Source organism: Siniperca chuatsi, linkage group LG9 (genome assembly GCF_020085105.1).
Source record: "Siniperca chuatsi isolate FFG_IHB_CAS linkage group LG9, ASM2008510v1, whole genome shotgun sequence".
NCBI lineage: Eukaryota > Metazoa > Chordata > Actinopteri > Centrarchiformes > Sinipercidae > Siniperca > Siniperca chuatsi.
The window spans coordinates 30,036,914-30,062,588 of record NC_058050.1 but is presented as its reverse complement, the minus strand read 5'-3'; the positions used below and the strand labels follow the sequence as shown (position 1 = coordinate 30,062,588).

Below are 25,675 nucleotides of genomic sequence, written 5' to 3'. Positions count from 1 at the left end.
TTTCTGTTTGCCTTTGCTTCCCCTTGGACAGATAATAAGACACTTTAATAGTATCTCCTTTCGCTGCAGCGTAGCAGATGATATTCAGCTATACATCTTATTTAAGCCTCAAAATATAGCTAAATTGTCAGTTTTAAATAACTGCCTAAACGCTATAAAAAACTGGATGGCAGATAATTTCCCACAGCTAAATGCCGACAAAACAGAAGTCCTTGTTCCTGCTCCACCCAGTCTTGCCCCTAAGATAATGGATGATTCTTGGGTTTCTTACCTGTTCTGTTAAATCCTCCATAAGAACTCTAGGTGTCACTCTGGACCAGGCTCTGACTCTGGACAAACATGTCAAGTGTTTGATTAATTCCTGTTTTTTCCAGCTGAGACACAAAACTCCTATTGTGTCTCAAGCTGAGATGGAAATTCATGCTTTTATCTTGTTCCATCTTGACTATTGTAACTCCCTCTTCACCTGCCTCAGCAAAATATCCCTGGAAGTGGTCCAAAATGCTGCTGCTAAGCTTTTGACCAGGTCCTTCAAAAGGTCTCATGTAACACTGATTTTGATTTCTCTACACTAGCTCCCCATCAATTTCAGAATCCAATTCAAGGTTATTGTGATCAGTTATAGAACCGCTCAGAAGATCATTGGTACCTATTGGTCAACCTACTGATCATCAGTGATATCAGTCAGGTAGGGTGCCTGCACAGAGCCCAAAGGAAACTGAAAGAGACTACCCACCCCAGCCACAGCCAATTTACCCTGCTGCCATCTGGAAAGAGATACAGAAGTATTCGCTGTCAGACCAGACTACAAAGCAGCTTCTTCCCTCAGGCTGTGAGACTACTTAATTCATCATCTGCACTCCACCATGTAAAATAACTTTTATTTCTGACTTACTTATTATATATTCACTAACCCCTCTATATAATTTTTGTACATAACTAAAATGATCACTAAATCTATCTACACTGTTAAAACATCAAGGTCCTTGAACTTTGGAGGTTCTTCAATTTGAAACTGTGGAGGAGCCTCTTAAGGTGCTTTGAGGAACCTTCAAGAAAAGGTTCTTAGAAGAACCCATTCTTGAAGAACCTTTTGAAGCTCTGTGAGGAATCTTTAGAAGTTCTGCTTTAGTAATTAAAATAATAACATTAATAATATTATAAAATAATAAATGATGCCAACGAAACAGCAGCTGTCTTTAAGCAAGGTTTTATTTACATATATTAGACTTTTGAAAATTTCAACAATAATGATTTTGAGGGTTGAGCATTTATAATTTGCAAAAATAAATAAATAGAAAACTTAATAAACAAAATATTACACAGGAATAAATACAATAAACATTATATAATGTTAATAACAATTCAATACACAGGACTTGACTCAGAGCTAGAGAGTACGTGTGCTTGTGTGTGCGGGCTCATATATGAGGCTCACTTTTTTGTACTTGTTCCCATAAAAATATGTGCATGTACTCTAAATGACAGTATAATGCCTCAAAATAAAAGTGCCAGCACTCAGAACTCTGCAAGGCAACCTGAAAATGGTCAAACTGAAAGCTGAAGGCTTAGTTCCCAAAAAGTTGATGTTTTGAAGTTTTGCCATTTTACCACTTTGTTCAATTAGTTTTTTCTGCATTTGGTGAATGAAAACATTCAACAAAGGGCTTTGATAGACCTCTAAGGTTTTTGTCCTGTCAGTTCGTACTGTAGGAAACACCACCAGAATGACGTTTGGAGCTGGAGTCAAAGCTGACTGTGGAGTCCACTCGTCCAAACTATCTTAAATCAAATAATCTACATGCTTAGATGTATTTTGTATAGCTGGGTTAGGAATAGGGTTAAAGGCACAGTTTGATATTGTGGTAAATATAGCTATTCGCTTTCTTTTCAGGGGTTAGATGCGAAGATCAATGTCACTCATATTTGTAAGCTAAATACAGAGCCAGCAGGCTGATAAAGTAAAACAAAACAAAAACATGATTGCTCTGATGGCCTAGGTGTTTTATAACTGTGTACAGAGCCAGGTTAGCTGTTTCCTGCTGATTCGGATCTTTATGTTAAAGGGACAGTTCACCCCAAAATCAAAAATACATATTTTTCCTCTTACCTGTAGTGCTATTTATCCATCTAGATTGTTTTGGTGTGAGTTGCCAAGTTCTGGAGATATCGGCCCTAGAGATGTCTTTCTTTTTTGAATATAATGCAACTATATGGCGCTCAGCATGAAAAACTCAACAGTAATGTCTCTTTCCAGAAATCATGACCTGGTTACTCAAGATAATCCACAGATTTGTTGTGAGCAGTTTCATGTGGAAACTATTTTCTTTCTCCCGATAGTTCCTCCATGAAACTGCTCACAATGAAGAAGAAGATAATCTGTATGTGCTAAATAAACATTTCATTGGACAATACTGGGATGTTAAAACCCGTAAAGACTAATACTTGCTGAGTATCAGTGTGAACTTACTGCAGCATGTGTGCCTTTCACTTTATACAAACTCTCAGTTCCATTGTTACGATGCAGCACAATTTGACAGCCCTCAAATATGTCTTCGCTATTTGGCAATAAATGTATAACTTCATGTGACACAGATTGTAATCATCAGAAAAAAAAGAAATGACAGTTTAGTATTTTTAGTATTTTTCCCATGACACCAATGAAGGTAAGGAGTAAAGAAACTCCAGTACAGCTAATATGGACAACAGAACTTTGGGTAACACTTTATATTAAGGTACATATATTCACCATTAACTAGTTGTCAGAATGTCAGAATCGAGCAATGGAGAATTTTTATGTATTTTTCTTATCACTTTCATCAAAATCAGAAGTATACATACACTAAGTTTATTGTGTCTTTAAACAAAAAGAAAGATGATCCAGATGATTCCATTCTGATCTTAAGAAGCTTCTGATAGGTTAATTGATTCCATTTGAGTTAATTGGTGGCACACCTGTGGATGCATATAAAGACACACCTTAAACACAGAGCCTCTTTCTTTGACATCATGGGAAAATCAAGATAAATCAACCAAGACATCAGGAAAAGAATTGTGGACCTCCACAAGTGTGGCTCATCCTTAGGTGCAATTTCCAGATGCATGAAGGTCCCACGTTAATCCGTTCAGACAATAATACGCAAGTATAAAAAACATGGGAATGTACAACCATCATACCACTCAGGGAGGAGACGGATTCTGAGTCCCAGAGAGGAATGTTTTTTGGTGCCAAATGTGCGAATCAACCCCAGGACAAGAGCAAAAGACCATGTGAAGATGCTGGCTGAAACTGGTAAGACAGTGTCATTATCCACAGTAAAACGAATCCTGTACCACCATGAGCTGAAAGGTTACTCTGGGAGGAGAAAGCCATTACTTCAAAACCACCATAAAAAAAAGCCAGACTACAGTTTGCAACTGCAAAATCTTAATTTCTGGAAACATGTCCTGTGGTCTAACGAAACAAAAATTTAACTGTTAGGCCATAATGAAATGGTATATTTGGAGGAAAAAGGGCGAAGCTTTGAAGCCTCAGAACACCATCCCAACTGTGAAGTATGGGGGTGGTAGTATAATGTTGTGGGGCTGCTTTGCTGCAGAAGGGACTGGTGCACTTCACAAAATAGATGGCATCATGAGAAAAGAAAATTATGTGGATATATTGAAGCAACATCTGAAGACATCAGCCAGGAAGTTAAAGCTTGGGCGCAAATGGGTCTTCCAAATGGACAATGCATACCTCCAAATTAGTTACAAAGTGGCTTAAGGACAACAAAGTCAAGGTATTGGAGTGGCCATCACAAAGCCCTGATCTCAATCCCATAGAAGATTTGTGGGCGGCACTGAAAAGTTGAGTGCGAGCAAGAAGGCCTACAAACCTGACCCAGTTACACCAATTCTGTCAAGAGGAGTGGACCAAAATTCCAGCAAACTATTGTAGAAAGCTTGTGGAAGGATACCCAAAATGTTTGGCCCAAGTGAAACAGTTTCGGGGCAATTCTACCAAATACTAAGATTCTATTCCCAGGATAACAAAGTCACCACAAGAAGAAATATTTCCTTTATTAATGGACCGCTTCAGAGATTTTCAAACACATGTATTAAAATATTTTTTCAAGTTTCTTCAAGACTAAGAACAAATATACTGCCTAAACGTGATGTATACATTTCAGCTGACAGAGCTTTTTGGTGTATAAAGGATCACGCAGATTTTCTATTGCTCAGAGACAGGGTCCATTTAGCACCCTAAATACCACATCATAAAATCTTGCTCTTTTGTGGCTAAACTAGCATTTTCAATATTTCATTCACACTTCTAGTACAACATAATTTAACAGAATTTTAACTGAAGAAAGTAGCTAACTAGCATTTTCATACTTCATCAACAAGGGAAGGAGTTGGCCTCTGGATTTCATGTCCTCTATAATAGTCTTTTTCTCAGGGATAATGTGGGTGTCACATTTCTTAGCAAAGCACAGCAGGGTCTCATTTGCAGGATCAAACTTCAGGCCCTTGTAGTTATTGGCCTAGTAGTTGTAGGATATAGTCATGCGTTATAAGGTACAAATAAGTACTTTATGACTAATAAAGAGCCAATATGCTGCTAATATGCATGCTATTAAGCAAATAGTTATTGGTAAATATGTGTACCTTAATATAAAGTGTTAGCCAAATTTGTTTTGCAGTAGTTTAACAGTGGGCTTTGTGAAGTTAATCCATCCTAGCTGACTTATCCCATCTTCTTCTCAGACAAACTGATGACTCCCAGTACCTCCTATATTTTCCCATACCATGTTAAATTGTTGTTCTCTAGCAATACCTTAATGTCTATATCCGAAAAAGGTTCTAAAGTATTTTTGTTGCTTCACTTACATATATCATGATTGTGTTTTCACAATACACCTGACATTTCTAAAAGCTGACAATGACAACATTGCTGGTGCCACTTTACTAAAAAAAAATATATTATATTTAGTTTAAATATTGTTTAATTTTTTTCTCTTAAAAATTATCCACTTTGCTTGTTTCTCTTTATTCGTGCTGGAGTGTGAAAGTTGCTCCATTATATCTAAGAGGGAATTTGTGTCACTATGTACCAGCCAACAGTGGACCTCTGTCCTTCCATACAATACAAGTGTGGACCTTTTTCTGTAATGCGAATCGACTAATACAATGAATTCCTATAAATATAAACTGAGGACAAAAGTACATTGTAAAATTAAGTCCTGTGCTTGTAAAATTTGGTCAAGAGAATTTTGTAGACTGAAGCATTTCAAAGGTCTAGTAAAAGTCTAATGTTAGTGATTAAAATGAAGAGAAATTATCTTAATACTTACATTTTATTTGTAACTTTATCCTGGTTGTTTCTTTTTTACTTTCTTTCTGTATTTTTGAAAATAATCATTCTGCTGCCTTCTGGGTAGCCCTTCATTTTAATACAGTCTGTAGCATGAAACTAGTTAGAAAAGTTGAGCCTTCCTGTTTAATTACAAAAAAACATAACATATCATGTTTCAAGAGACTATTGAGATTATCTTTTTCTCATAAGTATTAGTAATTTTGCTTGTTTCTTGTATTCATCCTTGCTGGAGTGTGAATACTCCATGCTATCCAAGAGAGAACTTGTCTCATTATGTACCAGCCAACAGTGGACCTTTTTTCTGTAATGCGAATCACCAAATAAAATGCATTCCTATAAGTGTAGACTGAGCACACAAGAATCATGAAAAATTGACTGACATCCAGTGCTTGTGAAAAATGGTCATACTTTTGGGAATGAACAATTTTAAAGGTCTAGTCAAAGTCTGATGTCAAATTAGTTTTTAGTGATTAATTAAAACTGAAATGACGACCATTTTATTTCTAATTCTATTCTGGGTGTTTTTCTATTTTTCTTCCATTTTTTAGATTCTAAACTATTACTCTCCTGCCTTCTGGGTAGCCCTTTATTTTAATAGTGTTGAGCTTGAACCTTAAGACATCCTAAAGCTCAGCCTTTATATTTTGTTACCAAAACATCATAACAAATCATGTGTCAAGAGAATTTCTTCACTCAATAGCCTGTTTAATAGCCCCTCTACAGTCTGAAAGACTGCAAGCCATTCACACTGTGGAGTGAAAACAACGTGTATGAGTCAGTCGTTAAAATCCCTGCTCCACGTGTGTATGTAGGTGCACTGCTGAGTATGGACTTTAACACTCACATACCTGCTGGTCCCCTCTTGGCTAAAGTTTAAAAAAAATCACAAATAGTGTTGGTGGTCTAGATGAGTGTGTAACGACGTCAAGGTCCACTGTTGGATAGTGTGCACACACACAGCTTGCACACAAAACTTCTCAAGATGGCACATGACAGTTATGAGTTTATCTGACACAAAATTAATGTGTGGAGACAGGTTTCAACTGGGAGACGTGGAATGTGGGATGGATCCTCATGTGAGAGGGGAGCTTGAGCTGGACAGCAGAAGGTTTAATGACAGACTTGATGATATAATGATATATAATGAGGGGAGTTTAGGCAGAGCCACAAAGTGTACCATTTTAGAGAATCACAGGGGTGAAGTGAACTGTGCCTTAAGTTCCTTGAAGGCCGCCTCTGCCTCCGGGGTCCACACAAAAGGAACTGCTGGGGAAGTGAGTCTTGTCAGGGGTGCAGCCACCTTACTGTAGTCACGAATGAAGCGGTGATAGAAGTTGGCAAAACCCAGGAACTGCTGGAGCTGCTTAACTGAACTAGGTGTGGGCCACTGTGCCTTCCTGGATCTTCTCTGGACCAGTCTTCACCTGCGCCCTGTTCGATGATGTAACCCAGGAAGGAAACAGAGCTGACGTGAAACTCACATTTCTCTGCCTTTACAAAAAAGAGTCTTTGGAGAACCTGGGGTTCGTATGGAATGCTCGCTTGTTTAGCCAAGTTGATGTTCAGGAAATTCTCATTCGCACCGGAGTCCACAAAAGCAAGCAGGGTAAGAGACGGCTGGTCCCAGCAGAGCATAGCATCAAGCTGCATGCAAAGTTGGGGACTGGCAGTGGAAGAGATTTGGTTCACCAGAATCCCTGCAGTTACTGCCGAGCCTCCTCTTTTGGACAGCAAGGACAGGTGAGGAGGAAGTGGCCAGTCTGGCCACGCTAAATGCACTCTTTCACTTGGAGTTAGGCGGGCTCGCCCCAGCTGCATGGGTTCTTATTCAGAAGAGGGGAGAAGGCTAGGTGTGGAGGTGGAACAGCAAGCAGCGGAGCGAGGGCCTGGTCTAACAGATACTGTAATGGGGGAGGTGAGTCTAGGTAGCTACTGACTAGTTCTTCCCCTGCGCTGCTCATGCACATGGTTGTCAAGTCTTATGGCAAGGGAAATTAATGCATCTAGGCTGGCTGTATCATTACAACCCGCTAACTTATCCTCAATGTGCTCACTAAGCCCATTTAGAAAAAACCCTAACAGCTGTAGCCCAATTGAAAGCATTGCCTTTTAATAATCCCATCACATATGCTACTCTGGATCCCTCAGTGCTATAAGTGAGTGGCTGCTGGTCAAATACTAAGGCTCTACATGTGCCTAAATCACCTGAATAATGTTCCGGTGAAGGGATGCGTGGCTCTCTGTTGAAGGGCTGGTGGAGAAGCTGGGGCACGAGGTCTGGGTTGGATGAGGAGGGAGGGATGCTGAAATGGAGAGATGATCGACCTGAGTTCCAATCCGGTGAACGCTAGTGGAAAGAGTTTTGAGTGTGTCCATAACTTCCCGCAGAGCTTGGTCATGCTGGCTCACGAGGACGCCTTGACTGGCGATAGCATGGTGGAGATTGTCAGTGGTGGGGGAGGGGAGGGGTAGGGGGAGTCTGAGCCGATGAGTCCATATTGAGGCCAGATTGTTCCTGCTTGACAACTGCTACTACAGTTGTAGTTATTGGCTCTGTTACTGATGCTGACATTATTCTTCCTATAGCTGTCATTCCTGTTATTATTAATTTATTAATGTTAACACTTCAATTACTATTCTACTATATAAAAAAAAATTCTACGTGGTCTTTGCATTGTGCCTCTCTAACCCTATCCCCTTCCCCCAAACCCCTCCTCTCTCTGTCTTTCTCTCTCTCTCATAGCCTAACACGGCAGCGGCGGATAGCTGCCCACCATTGAGACTGGTTCTGTCCAAGGTTTCTGCCTCTTTAAAGGAAGTTTTTTCTTGCCATTGTCGCCAAATGCTTGCTCATGGTGGGATTTGTTGGGTCTCTGTAATTAATATTATAAAGAGTACGGTCTAGATCTGCTCTATAGGAAAAGCCCAATGAGATAACTTCTGTTATGAATTGGCGCTATATAAGTAAAATTTAACTGAATTGTTCTGTTACGTTACAAACAGGGCTGGACTCACATGCAGGACTCAGACAAGGAGGTTGAATGTAATAAAATAATTTCTTGAATAAAGGGAAGAAGGGTGAGGGAGTTAGTTGGGGTTTGGGATCCGGAGTAGGCAGAATGGCAGTGGAGGTAATGGTGGTGGAGATGGCGTGGCAGAGAGGAGCGTGCCTGGCAGGCAGGCAGAAGCAAACGGAGAGCAGGCAGGTGAGCAGTGATCCTGAGGCACAAAGAAACACACATTAGTGGATGCATGCAAACACAGAGCAAACAGAGTTTCAGCATGAGCAAGAGTTGGCCGACTGGTAACTACCACGAGGGTTGAAACAACAATCTGGTGATGAGAAGTCAGGATAGATACTGCAGAGGATGCGCTGATTGGAGGCAGAGAGAGAGAGAGACAGACAGGGGAGAGACAGGAGACACACGGCAGGGGAATAATGGCTGGAAACACTTAGAGAATGCAGACAAACTGTCATGGCCGTAACAACATAGAATTCTGTAGACATAGCCTACCGCAAAACAAGATTTGTCTGAGTTATGTGATAGACAATTCATTTGTATGAAAATTTCTTTTAACATTAGCACACATTTTACTGAAAAACAAATCACAGCAGCTATGAATATCTAGAATGGTATCTAAAACTGCCATTAATGTTTTTAAGAAATTATTTGAATATATCTTTTCACATATATATGTAAAACAGGTCTTGTAGTAAAACAAAGGGGCCCCATATAGATAATTATGCTGCCTCTGGCTTGGTAGGTTAATGTGATAGATAACTAATTTGAATGAAAATAACAGTAGCACACATTTACTGAAAAAATCATAGCAGCTACCATAATAATCATTCAAATCATCTGCATTGTTTCACATTGTTTTTCTCTACAGTGATTGTTGCCAGAGATACACAGCGTTGATAATGACAGATTAATCTGTACTCTTTGAGAGTTTCTCAAATTTCAACTAGTATCTGTTGGATTCTAGTAGCAAGTCAGTAAGTTATATATCTACTTGTTTAAAACACCACCCCTTTTTTATTGATAGGTCATCCTCAGTCACACCTTGTAAAGGTAATTAAATACAACCACTAAAATCCCTTCAAAATCCCATGAGTCACTGTATGTCACATATCAGAGGTGATGACATGAAGATTCAAATGTTAAAACAGGAAAAGGAAAATGTTAAAACATTTTCCTTTTGTGGTTTAAGGCTATACTCCTACAACACTTATACAGATCTTAGGTCACCTCTGTAAGACTTAAGCTTAATGTAAATCTGAGCTATACTTAGAAAACTCACTGTAGTTGTATTTTTAAAATAGTTCACTATCTAAGCAATAAAAATGTATTGTCAAACCAGGGTGTCATTCTGTTGAATAGTCAGGATACCCTAGTCATGCACTAAAAAAGACAAATTAAATAATAATGGTGTCATTCTGTTGAACTGTCATTTTAATTAACACATACAAACACACAACCCCCATTTTTTTATACCATCACTCCTCCGCCTGACGTATACACACATGATCTGTTTGACTTTATACACAATTCACATCACATGACACATGGGCTACCTGTGCACATGATGTGCACTGTACGTGTGTGTGATGTGTGTCTCATGCATGCATATACATGCACTAAAATAGGTAACTCACTATTACTACTAATGACATGTACCATAGTGTATTATATTTTGATTTGTTTAGTACTTCTATTCCTGTGTGCATTGACATGATAGTGAGCAGCTGTAACAAAAGAGTTTGCCTCGGGGATCAATAAAGTATTTCTGATTCTGATTCTGACATATCACATAACACTGTGTCTGGTGATAGAGTTGTATGAAAGGACAATGGTGCTTATGCATGTTTCTGTATCTGGCTCTTTAGCTGTTAAATTCTTCTAAGGCCCCAGGAACAGCAGTGGGCTGTAAGGCGATTTTGGGGCACAGTTGAAATTGCACATCACATGACGTCCACTGGCCCAAACAATTTAATTCAATTTTATTTATACTTCATAAAAGAAGTTATCTCATTGCGCTTTTCCTATAGAGCAGGTCTAGACCGTACTTTTTATAATATTTATTACAGAGACCCAACAAATCCCACCACGAGCAAGCATTTGGCAACAGTGGCAAAGAAAAAACTTCCTTTTAACAGGCAGAAACCTTGGACAGAACCAGACTCAATGGTGGACGGCCATCTGCCACTGCCGTATTAGGTTTTAAGAAATGTTCAATTTCAATGCCATATACCAGAACATTGGTATTGGTTAAAACAGTGAGTGGCTTCATGTACACTCTGACAAAAGCCAATCGAATCTAATAATGAGATAAACACAGTACTAAGGCTATCATTTTCAACATCCACATGAATATTGAAATCACCTACAATAATTACTTTATCTGTTTTAAGGACTAAACTTGATAAAAACTCTGAGAATTCAGATAAAAATTCAGAGTAAGGACCAGGAGCGCGATACACTCTAATAAATAGAATTGGCTGTCGTGTTTTCCAGGTTGGGTGTGAAAGACTAAGAACAAGGCTTTTCGAGTGAGTTATAATTTAGTTTAGGTTTAGTGTTGATTAATAGGCTTGAGTTGAAGATGGCTGCAACTCCACCTCCTCGGCTGATGCCTCGAGTAATGTGAGTATTAATATGACTGGGTGGGTAACTGCTCTGGAAGCGCAGAGAAGCGTGTAGGAACAACTCTGCCTCCTGGTCTCAACTCTGAGTTGTTATGGTTTAGATCCACTAATAAAATCAGTCAGATTTCTGGATATGAGAGCTACTCCATCCAAAGTGGGATGAATGCTGTCTCTCCTAATCAGACCAGGTCTTCCCCAAAAAGTCCGCCAATTATCTACAAAGCCCACATTCTTTTTCTGTATTCTTACTGTAGTTTTAAATAGGATTCAACCTCACTAGTAAAACACAAACACCGGTGACTGGAAATGAGACAATACGCTTACCACTTACCGCAGCACGTCAGCACTCTCATCAGCAAACTTGTCAGCAACAGAATGTTTTTAAAAATCAACAGTCATTACAGGAGAAACGGCTGTAAAACAGTGAATACATTTTATGACCGTCACAAACACTGATGTTACTCTTTGTATTATCAGAGTTTGATCCATTAGGTCCAATAAAAAATTTTAAGTATTGAAGAGCTGTATAGTGTGTAGGGAGCTAGCAGGGCCCAAAAATGCAGACGTTTGACAAACCTTTTTGGCATATGCGCCCAGCAAGCAACTTTCATGGAATTTATTGAATGAATCGGGCACCATCTTGGAACACTTGGAAATTCATGGATGCTCCCACTATATTCACCAGCACAGTTCAACACACACTGATAGCTGTCATTTGTGAGATGGAACCTGAGACCTTCTGGCACCAGAGTGGATCCCTGCAAATGCTACCCTGCCAGTGTTCTATCCAGGGGCAGCTAAAAATAAGAGCACACTGGCAAATAACACCAAAGCTTGTCTTCTGAATGAGATTAATTATTGCTGTTTTTCTCTCAGGAGTGTATTTTGGGGAAGGTGGTGTGTAACACATCTGCTTCCCAAAAGCAACGACCAAATAGCCTTATGCTGCATTCCAGTCACAGTTGGAGATCAGAATTTCCCTGTTGAAATTTCCAACTTCCCATCTCCAAGTGTATTTCCTAATGTTCTCACAGTTTTGTGGCATTTTTTACGTTTTCCCGAATAACTTTTGTGCAGAGAAGATGACTTTAAGAGAAAAGTATTCAGTAAACAAAAAACAGTTTGTTTCCCGTCCAGCAAGTTAAACTCTTCCTAGGGAAATTAAAGCTCACATGAAAAGCGTCTTCTTGTGGTTACCATGGAGAGAGACGTGATGTGCCTCCTTTAGTAAACGGGTTACTGTGGCAATGGGCAGTGTGGAGCGTCTTTATAGAGTTGGTGTCGTCATAGCTGTGTGCCGAGATTTCATGCGCTATCTTGCGCGTCTCACCCAATAGGAGTCCGTTGTTTAGATTCAACTGAGATCTCACGTTGGGTTCAAACAAGATTTCGTCTCACTTTCACATTCAGGTGTGAATTAACGGTTGTGTCGGCTTGGCGCCTATTGTCTGTTCTTTGTTTCTCAGTCAAGCCTCTTAGTGAAGGCTTTGGCCTTTCCAGGTAGGCCTGTCTTCTAACCATCACACGTGGTAAGGCTAGGCGGGGGCCAAAAACAGGTTTTATGATATGATAGTATGTATTATTTTAATTAAATACAGGCATATATACTTTAGGTTGCCTTTTAGTTGATGGGCTACTATTTATAATGTGCACTTCCATGGTGCTGCTATGGTTGTGTGACATCAGACAACTGTTTCTTCACAAGTCGGGGTAGATGGATTTGCCCCGAGTTCACAAGTAAGAACTCCGACTTTGAGTGGTGTTCCATTGTACTTTTTCTGGTAGGACGTCAGAAATATTATTCCCTGCATACACACCAATTGGCAGTCTGCTTAGCCAAACATACAATGTAACGTATGCACACACACTTTCCTACTTGTGCACATAATCACACATACACACACAGACTGTCAGGGTGGAAATACTCTAAAGATAGCCGGTGTTAGGTGTCTGGTGATATGTATGGAGATAAATCCTTTCATATGAGCCTTATGCATGTTGTCAAACATGAATGCAGACACGCCCCCAGACACACTCAAATACAACAATTCTATCATGTTCTCTCATCCAAAAATAGTTCCAAAACGCATTTGATGCCCCTCAGTCCTATTGCTTTCCTTTCATTAACCCCTCATCTGAACAAACAGGGCCCGACCCAGTGAGAATGTCTCTGCTCCTTATGTCTGACATGATGTGAAATACACCCGGGATCTGTCCTTCTCTGCTGCCCCAGATATATCACCAACACTTACTTTTTCCCCATCCAGCAAATATTCAAAGTCACCTTGAAAGGCACACAGAGAGAGGGCTACTGCTATTCTGGTCCACAAAGATCACTCACTCTCATAACCCTCCATACTGTAGCTCTGATTAATGAGGAGAAATTAGTTCACTTGCTCACTGACTCTCTTACTCAAATTCCCTCACACAAGCTGCTTCTCACTTTGCCACATATCTTGCTTACTATTAATTTATTTTAGTGATTTTTCTCACATTCACTACTTCATATTTAGAATCAGGAGGACACCAAGACCTGCTATCATTTTTAGATCATATTTTATTGCTGTATCAAGCCACACAGATACAGACATAAATGAGACATTTTGACGGTCAAAATAAAAGCTTTGTTATTTTGATTATCATTGATATAGCCCCACAAACATTTTTTCTGGCCTTACCTTCGTTTGAAGTCATAGATTGGAAGATCTAGATCTAGATCTAGAAGAGTTTCCGCAATCATGCCGGCTTTCCTATAAATACCCACCTAACCCTCTCCTACTCTTTCGCTCTAGTATTCTGCGCCCCTCCCTCCTACTCTACTTCTATCTGCTATGGCGGATTCCCCACATAAGCTTCCGTGTCAAGCTTTATTTTTTCTATTAAGACCTTTTCCGGTCGTATCTCAGCTAACTCAGTCCTCTTCACACAGTCAGATGTCAGCTATTCGATTGACGTATTGAATAAGTGTTGTAGTGTTTTTCTGGGTGCCCCATAGGCTCTGAGAGACCCTGGATGACTTTGTGTGAAATGTGCTGGTAGTTTTATTCACTGCTGTAGACATGGAGCCTCCGGACTTCGAAGCCAGCAATTTCACGGTGGAGCCAGCGGCGGGAGTGTACCCGTTATGTGAGGAATGGAGAGACGGCTCGGAGGGCTCCGTGTTTCACCTCGCCAATATCTTCCTCTTCCTCGGGTTCATGGGCGGCAGCGGCTTTTATGGACTCCTCTACCTGTTCACCTTCCTGACTCTGGGCTTCTTCTGCTCCACACTCTGGGCATGGTCGGAGTCCTGCACAACGGAATATTTCTTATGGAGTTTCGCGCTCTTTGGGGTGTGTTTGGGACAAGTCTTGCATGTTGCCTACAGGCTGAGGAGCGTTTCCTTTGAGAAAGAATTCCAGGAGCTTTACAACTGCTTGTTTAAAAAACTAGGGGTGTCACGCACACATTTTGGGAAGATAGTGGCCTGTTGTGACGGAGACATCCACACCATAGACAAGGACCACTGCTTCGCCATAGAGGGAAAAACTGCTATTGACAAGCTGTCGGTGCTCCTGTCTGGCAGGTGACTACATCAACCCTGAAAGTGTCTTACGCCAAAGTGCATACAGATCTGAATTGTTTTGCTTAAGGCCAAAAGGTAAAACAAAGATTGAACAAAACTTAACACAGTATGACTTTGGCCAGATCCTGTAAATTCGCAATTTATATTTGAAATTCCAGCTTAAGCATTGAGAGTCCCAATTGACCAAGGCGCCAAATTTGTGAAATATGGCGTGTAACAAAATAAACACATTCAAAACTTAAGTTTTATTTAAATAACTGCTTTGTCAAACTGTTTGAGGTTTCATCCCAGATAGCAAAAGTTGTTAATTCAACACTGAGTTATGGTCAGAAAGGTTGGAATGTGGTTGATGTTGATACATCTACTTTAAACATTTAATCAATATTGTGTCAAAATGCCTACTGCCAACTTTCCAGCTGAAATATTTCAAATTAAACAAGGACTGGGGAACAGCCATTTTAGGGGGGTGTAGGACACTTTTGTTTTAAATAAAGCACTTACTTCACGTCTTCAACTTGTTTGGTTTTAGATGACAAAGACAACTAAATAATATAAATGTAATGAAGAAAACAATGTCGTTTTTGGAGGAAAATGGCATAGAGGAGGGAGATCCAAGCCCTCCCCTACAAAAAATGCTATATTCAACTGCCCAAGTTTTCATCATTTCTCACCAGCCTGTGCAGAAGCAGGTAAGTTTTAATCTTTTAACTAAGGAAAATGCTATGTCAACTCATAGCTACATTATTGTCTTGGCAAATTGGCCCATTGATTGTAATAGTTGTAATATTTTAAGGTGATCTGGTGGGGAGCTCAGTAAAAAAGGAAACCCCAAATGGAAGTTTGCAGAATTTTCAAGTTCTTTAGAAATGGCCTGCTATTTTTTTATAGCAAACATTTGAACCAGTGCCATTATCTTGCTGTCTTTACAGGTTGTCTAATGTTAATGGTAAGTAAATTAACTATTGTAAAATTATGCCAGCTAGCATTAAGCTAATGTTAGTCATTTGCATGTGTGATGTTAAAATAGGGTCTCATTTTCAGTCTCATTGACCCCAGCAAATACCAGGCTTCTGCTTAAATATAGCCTCTTTTATGCTGATCAAATAGGTGAAAACAGATGTTTGCTAGGTTAATAACAAACTTTTTTTAAAACTTGAACTTACTGAAATTAGCTGTACTATTAAATGTCACCTTTGCTGGTGATCAAACTAGTAAGATTATATACATCCATTTTTATACTTTTATCCTTACTGTATATGCTAAACTAAGGGATGCAAATGGACGATTGTTTATTAAAAGAACGTAAAAGATTTATCAGGTTAGTTTGACTTCAAATCCTTCAGAGAAACAGAATTCTTCAAAAACATTTTAAAGTCATCTTTTCAGTTAAAGGGAAACTTTCTGTGGGTTCCTTTTCAGGATTCCTGTTAAAAGTATTTCAAGCTGTGTGCTGACACCTCCTTTGAGACCAGTGGGCGCTTCCTACATAACTTGCAACCGGCTTAGGTACTGTAAGTGAAATGAATTTTAGGTCAAAATAAATGTTTCGCAATATTGTATTGTGGAGAGCTGCTTGAAATATCCTTTTTTGCCAGCAATGCAAAGTCTTTTGTCAAAGTCTGGGCTGCATACTTAGTCACTTACTAATTTACTGCTTAGTACTGGCTGCACTCAGGAGATACTTGGGGGGAAAGCACTATTCTGTCAGAGTTACTGTGTCGAAATTAGCTGTATAGTCATTTCTGAGGCCATGGTATTTTTTAATGGGATTGTATTACACTGTAAGTTGTTATTTTGTCCACAAACATATACTGTACATTAAAATTCAGTCAAATACAACAACAACTGCAATGTAAGTGCATTAAATATTGGACAGATGGTGTAGTCCCTCATTCGCCCAGGAGTGTTCCATCGTAGAAAAGGTTTCAGTCGTAGTCATCTAGGCACTATTTTCAGAATCAAGACGTTTGGCTCCCATCCGGAAGTCATTCTCAGACCATTTTCACAATTGAGAATGACTTCCGGATGGGAGCCGAAACGTCTTTATTCTGAAAACAGTGTCCAGATGACTACGACTGAAACCTTTTCTACATATTGGACAGATGTTACTTTCTGTCCATCCCCTTAGCTACATAATGATACGTAAATGATTAGGTAATTATATTTGGTTTTGTTTAATCTGGTTTGTTGGAAGAAGAACATCTGACCACCTGAATAGTGACTGTATTCAGTAATGTGAATGATAACCTGTGTGTTGACCATCAAAACATTGAACAGTGTTCAACAGTGATTTCTTGTTTTGAATAGTGACTAAACGGTCCTGGCCTTTTTTTCCTGGCCTACATTTTTAAAATGTAAAAAAAAGTTCTATAAGATTTCATTCACTGTTTAAAAGACATACTTACTGTCATTGATTTTTTTTTTGAAATGTGTTTTGTGAAATGAGTTAGCTAATTTTCTTTTTTTTTTAAAGCAAAGGTTTTCTTGAAATTCATTTACATGTTGAGAACAATATCATGTTTTACAAGTGTATAAATAAATAAAATCTCATGAAAAGGTCTGGTTTCTTGTAGTTAATTAGTGCAACATTATTTCAATATATCAAAATCAACCAAAATTCAATCCCAGGCACCTTTTTAGATAATAGGTGACTCAGTGTTGATTCACTAACATTGTTTCAATATATAATCAGCTAAAATGTAGCTGCAGACTGACTTTTAGGTGATGGTTGAATCAATATTGATTCAGTGTCAGTTATGGTTGAGAATCAGACGTTTATTCAACATCAGTTATAACAAGCAATTTCAGTTTGATTTCAATAGATTCAATACTTCTGCCTGACAACATTTAAATGTTTCAGTCTTACTTTGCTATCTGGGATGTTTTGGCAAACCACCCAAATACCCTAATACACAGTTATTAATTAGTTATTGCACAAGACACTGAGGTATGAAAAAAGTATGCCCTATCATAGTGTACCTTTTAGTATAGACTACATTTGTAAATGATGCAACAGCTGCTAAATTAATATGGGGAGTGCAAATTTGGGTTTCTATAATTCAACTATGCAAGTTTAGATAATCACCAGAGTACCTTTTTTTGCCAGCCTGATGTGATGTGAAGTAGAGCCAAGGCTTCAGTGTCATCATGTTTAACACCCCCATGATCTATGTTTTTGGAGTTAAACATAGCTAAAATATTCATGTATATTCATATTCGGTTCATGTCTATCAAGTACATTTACATATGGAAGCAACAGACACACATAGCAGTAGCTGTGGTCTGCCTCTGTCACTTGATTCGTCACATATTCAGAAACATATTACTGGCGATCTCAAATCTACTGTGGTGAAGATGATTGTATAAGTGAGCACTCTCACAGCCACTCATGAAAAAAAGAAATAATCTGCTGTCAGGTGAACACATGGGAACCAGTTAGTTTGAAAACCAGTGGGACATAACACCGGCGAGAGTAGAGGGGACCTTCGTGTAACAACAAAGCCAGGTGAGCAGCAACATGAAAAAACATGTTGAAAAAACCACATCCAAACAACTACTCTGGTTATTTAATTGGCTTCAAATGAGGCGTAATGTTCACACAATTTCTCTGGACTGCCCCTCAATATTACAACATTAGTCCAACATCGAGTACAATACGCTACAAGACGGTAGCCACATTAGCTCTGCAACATGCTAACGCCAAGTTCAACAGGCTAACCTGTAAAATAAACAGTAAAGCAACATAAAAATGGCAAAACTTGCAGCTTCAAAGTTTGAAGTGGTTATCAATCCATCCTTTAGTTTTGAAATGAAGCCTGCTTTGTAACTTACAGCTGTCAAAGCTAAAGCAATCCGAAGTAAAATGGTTAACTTAGCGTCTAGGCCTACACCAGTCAATTTTGTCAGGACTTGTGAACAGTCCACAAATTAACAGGTCCTGGAAACAGTTGCGTTATTCGGAAATTGGCAAAACCTTTTTGATGACTGTGGACTCGTTGTCTGTGGGTTTGTGTCGTTACTTTTGATGATGTGTTGCCTCTAGATGTCCAACATGTAACAAGTGTGACTACACCTACTGTAGTCACACTTGTTTGCATAAAATCTATGCTGTAAGGGTTGAAACTTTCTAGCCTGCTGCACTTTAAGCCACACCCCAGACACTGTCACAGCAGGTGTTTTCCCTCAGCTGTTAAAGGCAGGACACCTGCTGTGATACAGTATCACTGATTAGCATTTTAGCAGCAGTAGTGTCCTTTGTGATTTACTGTTGACTTGCCCTTAATGTTTTAGTTTCAGTTTCAAATAATATTAACTAATCCACTTTACAATGGGAAATTGTAAAGTGGATTAGTTAATATTATCAACTCTCCATCCATTCTCCTACAGAATTCGTGTGACAGTTAATGGAGAGTTTCTGCATTACATCTACCCTTTCCAGTTTCTGGATTCACCTGAGTGGGACTCTCTCAGACCATCAGAGGAGGGTGTATTCCAGGTTAATTTTAACTCACGTGCATGTGCAAAAACATTTAATTAACATTAATAACTCATGAATGTCAATGCACTTAACCCTGCAAGAAAAGCTCACGCTTTTCTGTCTGTAATTTTATGTCCATAAATCTTTATGACTACAACAAGCATGTCTTATTCAACTTCATGTACAGTTAAAGTATAAGGCTCACTCACCACATTCTATGTTATTCTTGTTGTCAACAAATTCTATGAAAAGACCCAAACCAACAATGAACTGATCCTCTGCACAATTAGGCTATTGTGTGTGTATCCACAGTGATATTGCTAGGTACGCATCCTGTGTCTTTGACGCATTAAAATCCGAAAGGACGCAGTAAACTCACTATTGACGCATCCAGGGGACGCACATATCTTAAAATTTGGCAAATTCATGTAAACTTACTGCTGGCTCAGACAAACCAGCCCCTCCTCCCTCAACCAGCAGTAACTTACCTGCAGGCAGTGAATCACAGTAGCAGCAGAGGGAGGAGGACAGAGGACTGATACTGACTGACGTGTGAGTTCTTCATTCATTCTAAACTTCACACAGTATTTTGATTTCAGGAATATGGTTTATTTTATTTACATTTTAGGTTTGTTTTCAGTGAAATATTGAGTTTATATAATGACTTTGCTGTTGCTGCTCTAGAAACATTTAGTTGTTTATATTAAAAATAAAGAAATTAATATTATATAATTATAATATATTAAAATATTAAATTCTAATCCTTTTCTGAATTTATTCTTTTTTTTAAAGAATATATTTTTTTAAAAGCAAGTATTTAGTAATGAAATAGAACCGATAAGAGTATAGATAAGAGTAGTAGTCTCAATAAAATCTGAAAAAAACTACGATTTGTCTAAAAACACATTTTATTGGGGATCCACTCAATTTTCCTGGGACCCACTCATGTTGGTCCCAGGGACTCACTACATTGAAAACCTATCAACATCACTGTATCCAAAGCCTGATATGTCTTGTTTCTTTGTGCTATAGACCTTCATAGACCACTTTCAGGGTCCTGGTATTGTGAATGGTGGGTCACTGAAATGGCTCACTGGGGCACTTAATGGAATAGAGCCATTGTTAATGTTATTAGTTTAACCGGTGCTTTACCTGCTATGACAATTAAATTGTATTTATATAGCACCAATTCATAACAGAAGGTAGGTCATTGCACTTGTCCTATAGACCCAACAACTCCCACCATGAGCAAGCACTTGGCAACAGTGGCAAGGAAAAACTTCCTTTTAAGAGCAGAACCAGACTCAGGGTGGGCAGCCATCTGCCGCTGCCGGTTGGGTTGAGAGAGAGAGCAGGAGGTAAGAGAGTATACAGTAGCACAATGCAATTTCCACAGAATTTTGAAATAATAATAATGTAATGGTAGTGGTAATATTAATAATATATAATAATAATTGTTGTAGCTGTTGTCGAGCAGGAACAGAAGGTGCCTTGCAATCATAGATCCAGACTCTGCAGCTCCAGAGGCAGAAATACCTGCTGAAAGAGACAGAAGGAGAGAGGAGAGAGACGAGAAAGCACAAAATTACAGGGAAGAGAAGATGTCGAGTTAGTAACATGCACCCAAATGTCTATGTCCAAAAACTATTAAAAACATATAAATGAGCTACACTGTTGCACTGGATGACATGTTTCTTTCATTACCATGCCCCCACCCCCTCAAAACCTCTCTCTCTTTCTCTCTCTCAAAATCCTCTCTCTCTCAAAACCTCTCTCTCAAAACCTATCATGGGTCTGGTTCTGTCCAAGGTCCAAGGCCTCTTAAAAGGAAGTTTTTCCTTGCCACTGTCACCAAGTGCTTTCTCATGGTGGGAATTGTTTGGTCTCTGTAAATAATATTATAAAGAGTATGGTCTAGACCTGCTCTATAGGAAAAGTGCAATGAGATAACTTCTGTTATGAATTGACACTATATAAATAAAATTGAATTGAACACACCCAGTCATTTATTTTGACTGAATCTCACATACACTGTCCTGCTACCCGAAATACTCACTAGAGCACCAAATGTGAATTAATCTGCCGCTGAAAATAGTCCTCCACAAATGTACTATTTCCTCCTGTTTGAGTAATGTTTGCTAAAAACTACAGTGGAATTACTGAAGCTGAAGCAGACTAAAACATCGTTGGTTTGGATCTTCTTATGGGTTTTGATGACAAAAAGAAAAATACAAGAACACCTGCTTTATCCTTTAGGTGCAGTATCATTTATTGTTTCTGTTTCATTCTCCATAGGTGACCCTGCATGCTGACAACCCTTGCCGATACGCGGCATGGAGGAGGAAGAAACTCTATCTGCTTTTTGCTAAGCATCGCTACATAGCCAAGATCTTTGCTCTGGTTGTGCGCAATGACATTGCAGAGAAGCTGTATTCCCTTAACGACAAGGCTTTCAACAGGTCCGGGCACCGCTATGATCTCCGCTTACCAACTTACTGTCACATGCCAGGGACCGAATTAGAAAAGGCAGATGTCTTCCTGCAAGTGCCGATGCAGGGTGGAAGGACTGCCTGACGCACTCACACACACACACACACACACACACACACACACACACACACACACACACACACACTGCTTAAACACTTGACTGACTGTGTGTTGGAATAAGTGTCAGTTAGGTCAGGCAAAGTGCGATATTATCTGTACCATGTAGGGTAAGTGAATGTCAAGTGATGTTATCTTAAATTTGCCAGCATCATCAGATCTCAAATTGCAAATTAGGTAGGTGGAGCTGGCAGACATACATGGTGTATCAGGTCAAGAGGATATTCTACAGGGACTGCTACAACGTGTAAGACCAGGGTAGATAGACAGCCTATGACATCCTTTGACTATTTTATGATAGCCTTGCGAAAGATGCCAATGTTACTGTTAGAAATTAGCATTTTGACGTGCAGTTTCAGATAGCAGAAAGAGGTGGAGTTAGGCGACCTTTCAACACGTTGGGCAGATTATTTTCTAAAGAATGTGAACACAATGTGCAGATGTATTTCATACTGGCTGAGAACAAAATCTAGCTGAAAAACTGTAAGTCTACAGAACTGCTTAGTCTGCCCTTCAGGACCAATGTTTGTTTTAAAGGAAGAGTTCAACATTTTGGGAACACTTACAGAACAAACAGAAATGTAAAAATGGCAATTTGTGATTTTAGGGGAGTTAGGGCTGAAATGATTTCCACTCAGTATTTCTGTGCAGTGTTGCTGGGCTATAACAAGGATTGCCAGAAACGGTCTGTGAGCACAGTAGGTCTCTGTACAGGCACAGTGATACAAGACTGGCAAACTTTAAGATGCTCTCCACAGCTAGCCCGCAGCAACAGTGCTGAGCTATGAGGAGATTTTGGTGTTGTGGCCACATTCACTATTGCAAGGCACGTGACGCACACTGGCAAAAAATATTTTTGCCCATACATGCAATAATTTGTCTGAAAAAACACCTCAAAGTGCAGTGTCAGTAAATTATTTTCATATCATTCATGTGTGGGAAGCCAACAGGAAGTCAGACAGAGGAGGAACATGCATGCTCTCAACTGGTTCAGCCGGAGAGGGACTTTAAAGGGACACTTCACCCCAAAATCAAAAAGACATACTTTTCCTCTTACCTGTAGTGCTATTTATCCATCTAGATTGTTTTGGTGTGAATTGCAGAGTTTTGGAGGTATCGGCTGTAGAGATGTCTGCCTTTTTTGAATATAATAGAACTAGATGATACTCGGCTTGTTGTGCTGTCCCTTAAATGCTCATGCTCTATGGCCCCAAGTGCACGGAAGCCTGAAAAACATTTTTGGCATATGGACTCTGTGAGCAACTTTTATCAAACTGAAAGGGATAGCATCTTGGAATGCGGTATCCAGTTCTCATAATACGTTGGTATTATGGTGCACAGTCACTGTAACCGGCAATTGTTTGCCAAGAAATATCTCACTAAGAAAGAAAGAGAATATGCATATTTTCTAAAATGTTAAACTTTTTTTTAAGCTGGTAGTTTGGTGAATAATTTGGTGTCTCATTATTATGGCTATACCCAACTACAAATCTTCCAAGTCAAATCTAATATAAATAAAATTGACTGTCTGCTGATAGACCAGCTGCTCTTGACTATGTATTAAAGCTTGTGTACCTGTAGTTAAATCCTATCTAGCTGATGGTTTCTACCTGTGTTTGGCTTGACAGATCTTCTAGCATTTAATTGTCACTTCAGTACAATTAAACACAGTACAATGTGTTAAACCTGCCATTTGCCTATAATGTGATTTTGACATGAGAATTTCTTTAATTGATATTTACAGATCTGCACTCAACGTCTCAATTTTCCCATGGTTTTCTTTCATTGATCTTTCTGTAAAGCTCAAACATGATAGTAGGATTTTCCATCATTACTGAAACTTACTACCCGGTACTGGATACTAACATACTGTCTGAGCACTCTCTAGGCAATTTTAACCAAGAGAAAAAACAACTCTGACAACTGATAGTGTAGTTAATTTGACTGTATAGTTTCAATTATATACTGAAGCAGAACATAAGAAACTCATTCAGCAGATCTTCACTGCTTCACAGACAGGCGTCTTGACTGTGCTGTTAAACTATGGTTAAACTGAACCTAAAGGCAAACAGCTTTACTTTTCAACTTTATATTTTGAGCAGCTAATCCCTGGTTTAATTAAAAACTATTTACTTGGATGTATATGTACATTATGAATGAAGAAAGTGAAATAAACGGGAGGCTGATTAGATCAGTACATATTGTGAATGTAACATTGTTGAAATGTAAAACCTGGATGTAAATAGGCTAAATTGTGTCTATATTGTACTGTAAAAATAAATTATGCTTTATTTTACTGTGTAGATTTTTGTTATTTGGAGTGTCAGTACCATAACCACGTTTTCACCCCCCTAACAACAATGTAAATAATATAATACAGGCTGCCATAGAATATAATATACAATAAATTGAACATGAACGTTCATTCTTGACAGCAGTTGAACACAATAATCTTAACTCAGTGTTCATTAACCTTTTTTTCCCCTTTTTTGGGTGCTTTCAACTGGATGGAGTTTGCTCAGTTGTCATGGAGATGGCTTAAAATATGAATATTTATATTAAATATATAAACAAAACAACACAATACGTACAAAATAATCAAATCTTATTTTTGTTAAATTTAGCTAAAGAAGTGGAACTATATTATGAAGAATCTTAAAGTATTTGAAAGGAAGCAGCCAATGTCTTTACAAATTCACTGGGAAAAAAAGAACTTCAAAAAAAGCCTTTACTGATAGTGGCAGATCATTAAATTGACAGATTTGCCAGTGGAGTTTGTGAGACTATTTCCCCAAGCCAGATAACGTGATCTGTCTCCCCCTGTCGGAGCTCTAAATCACTGCAGGGCACTGCTCTCGACTTCTTGCCCATTTTAGTCTCTCCCTGTCAGCTGTGTGGAATGTGCGACGCATATTGTACAGCCCCCCATCTGAGGGTCCAGCCTGCAGTCACCAGCAGTGTCTCAAGTCTTTAATATAAATCATTCGTCCTTCTTTGCTGTACAGACTCGCATTCCACCGGTTGCCGCTGAATCGGTAAGTAATGAGGCGTTTTCCTCTCGGTACTTTGACGAGCAGTTAGAAAGTTGTAGCTGTGAGAAATTCCTCTGAGAGGAGGCTGCATGCGTATCCCCACATCTATTTTTACATGTGAGCCCTCCCAGTGCTGGAGCACATCAGTCTGAGACAGAAAAAACACAGCAGCTGATACTGTTACAGTGGGATAATATTATGTTGTTTATAGTTATATATACAAAATTTGAACATTATTCTGTGAGGACATGTACTTCAATGAATATTTGAGTAGAACAGATACAGCCAAATATTTATATTCGAGCTTTCCTGCAGGCCAATTGTGACATTAGAGATGTACACAGAGCAGTTCATGCAATGTCACAGTACATCCTGTGTACTGTGACCTTGCATGAAGTGTATAAATAAAAAATAAAGAGAACCAACAAAATTAATAAATAGAGTACAGTAAAGTTGAGTTCATGTCCAGAATAGATAGTGGTTGTCCAGTGGTTGAAACTTGAGATGTACTCAACAAAAAATGCTGGTGCTCTTGAAGAAAAGGGGTTTGTTGCAAATGTCAATTTTCCATAGAAAGAGATATTTATAGTTAGTAGCTATCTTTGGCCACAAGTTGATTTTTGCATGTTTTTCCAAAACACAGTAATTGTATTTGGCAGGGAGATTCCTTAAAGCTGCACTCATCAATATATTTTATATGAAATTTTTCCATGTCTCATGGTTTGGAAAAAAGTTTGAAAAAAAAGCTACAAGGGGCAACAGGCATCTCGGTTTTATGTGTATGTAAGTCAAAAACAAAAACAAAAAAATTAGCTTTTTTATGTAACAATATTCTCACAAACTCTGCAGTTACCCTCAGCTCTACAGAGGTTTTTAGCCTCTTTTAGCTCATTGTTTTTGGTTTTCTAGCCCACAAACTCTGCTCTATCCGTAACCAGTGAAAAAGCACTGAAAACAGCAGACAGACAAATACCACATTCATGTCATA

General features: G+C 38.9%; 1 protein-coding gene across 1 annotated transcript; it reads left to right on the top strand.

Annotated features, from left to right (window-relative positions):
• The first annotated feature begins 13,780 nt into the window (after nucleotides 1–13,780).
• Nucleotides 13,781–23,951, top strand: popdc3 (popeye domain containing 3). Its single transcript, XM_044207860.1, has 3 exons — nucleotides 13,781–14,571; nucleotides 18,958–19,066; nucleotides 21,344–23,951. The coding sequence occupies exons 1-3, from the start codon at nucleotides 14,066–14,068 to the stop codon at nucleotides 21,620–21,622; spliced, it is 894 nt and encodes a 297-aa protein (XP_044063795.1). The 5' UTR covers nucleotides 13,781–14,065; the 3' UTR covers nucleotides 21,623–23,951.
• The last annotated feature ends 1,724 nt before the right edge of the window (nucleotides 23,952–25,675 follow it).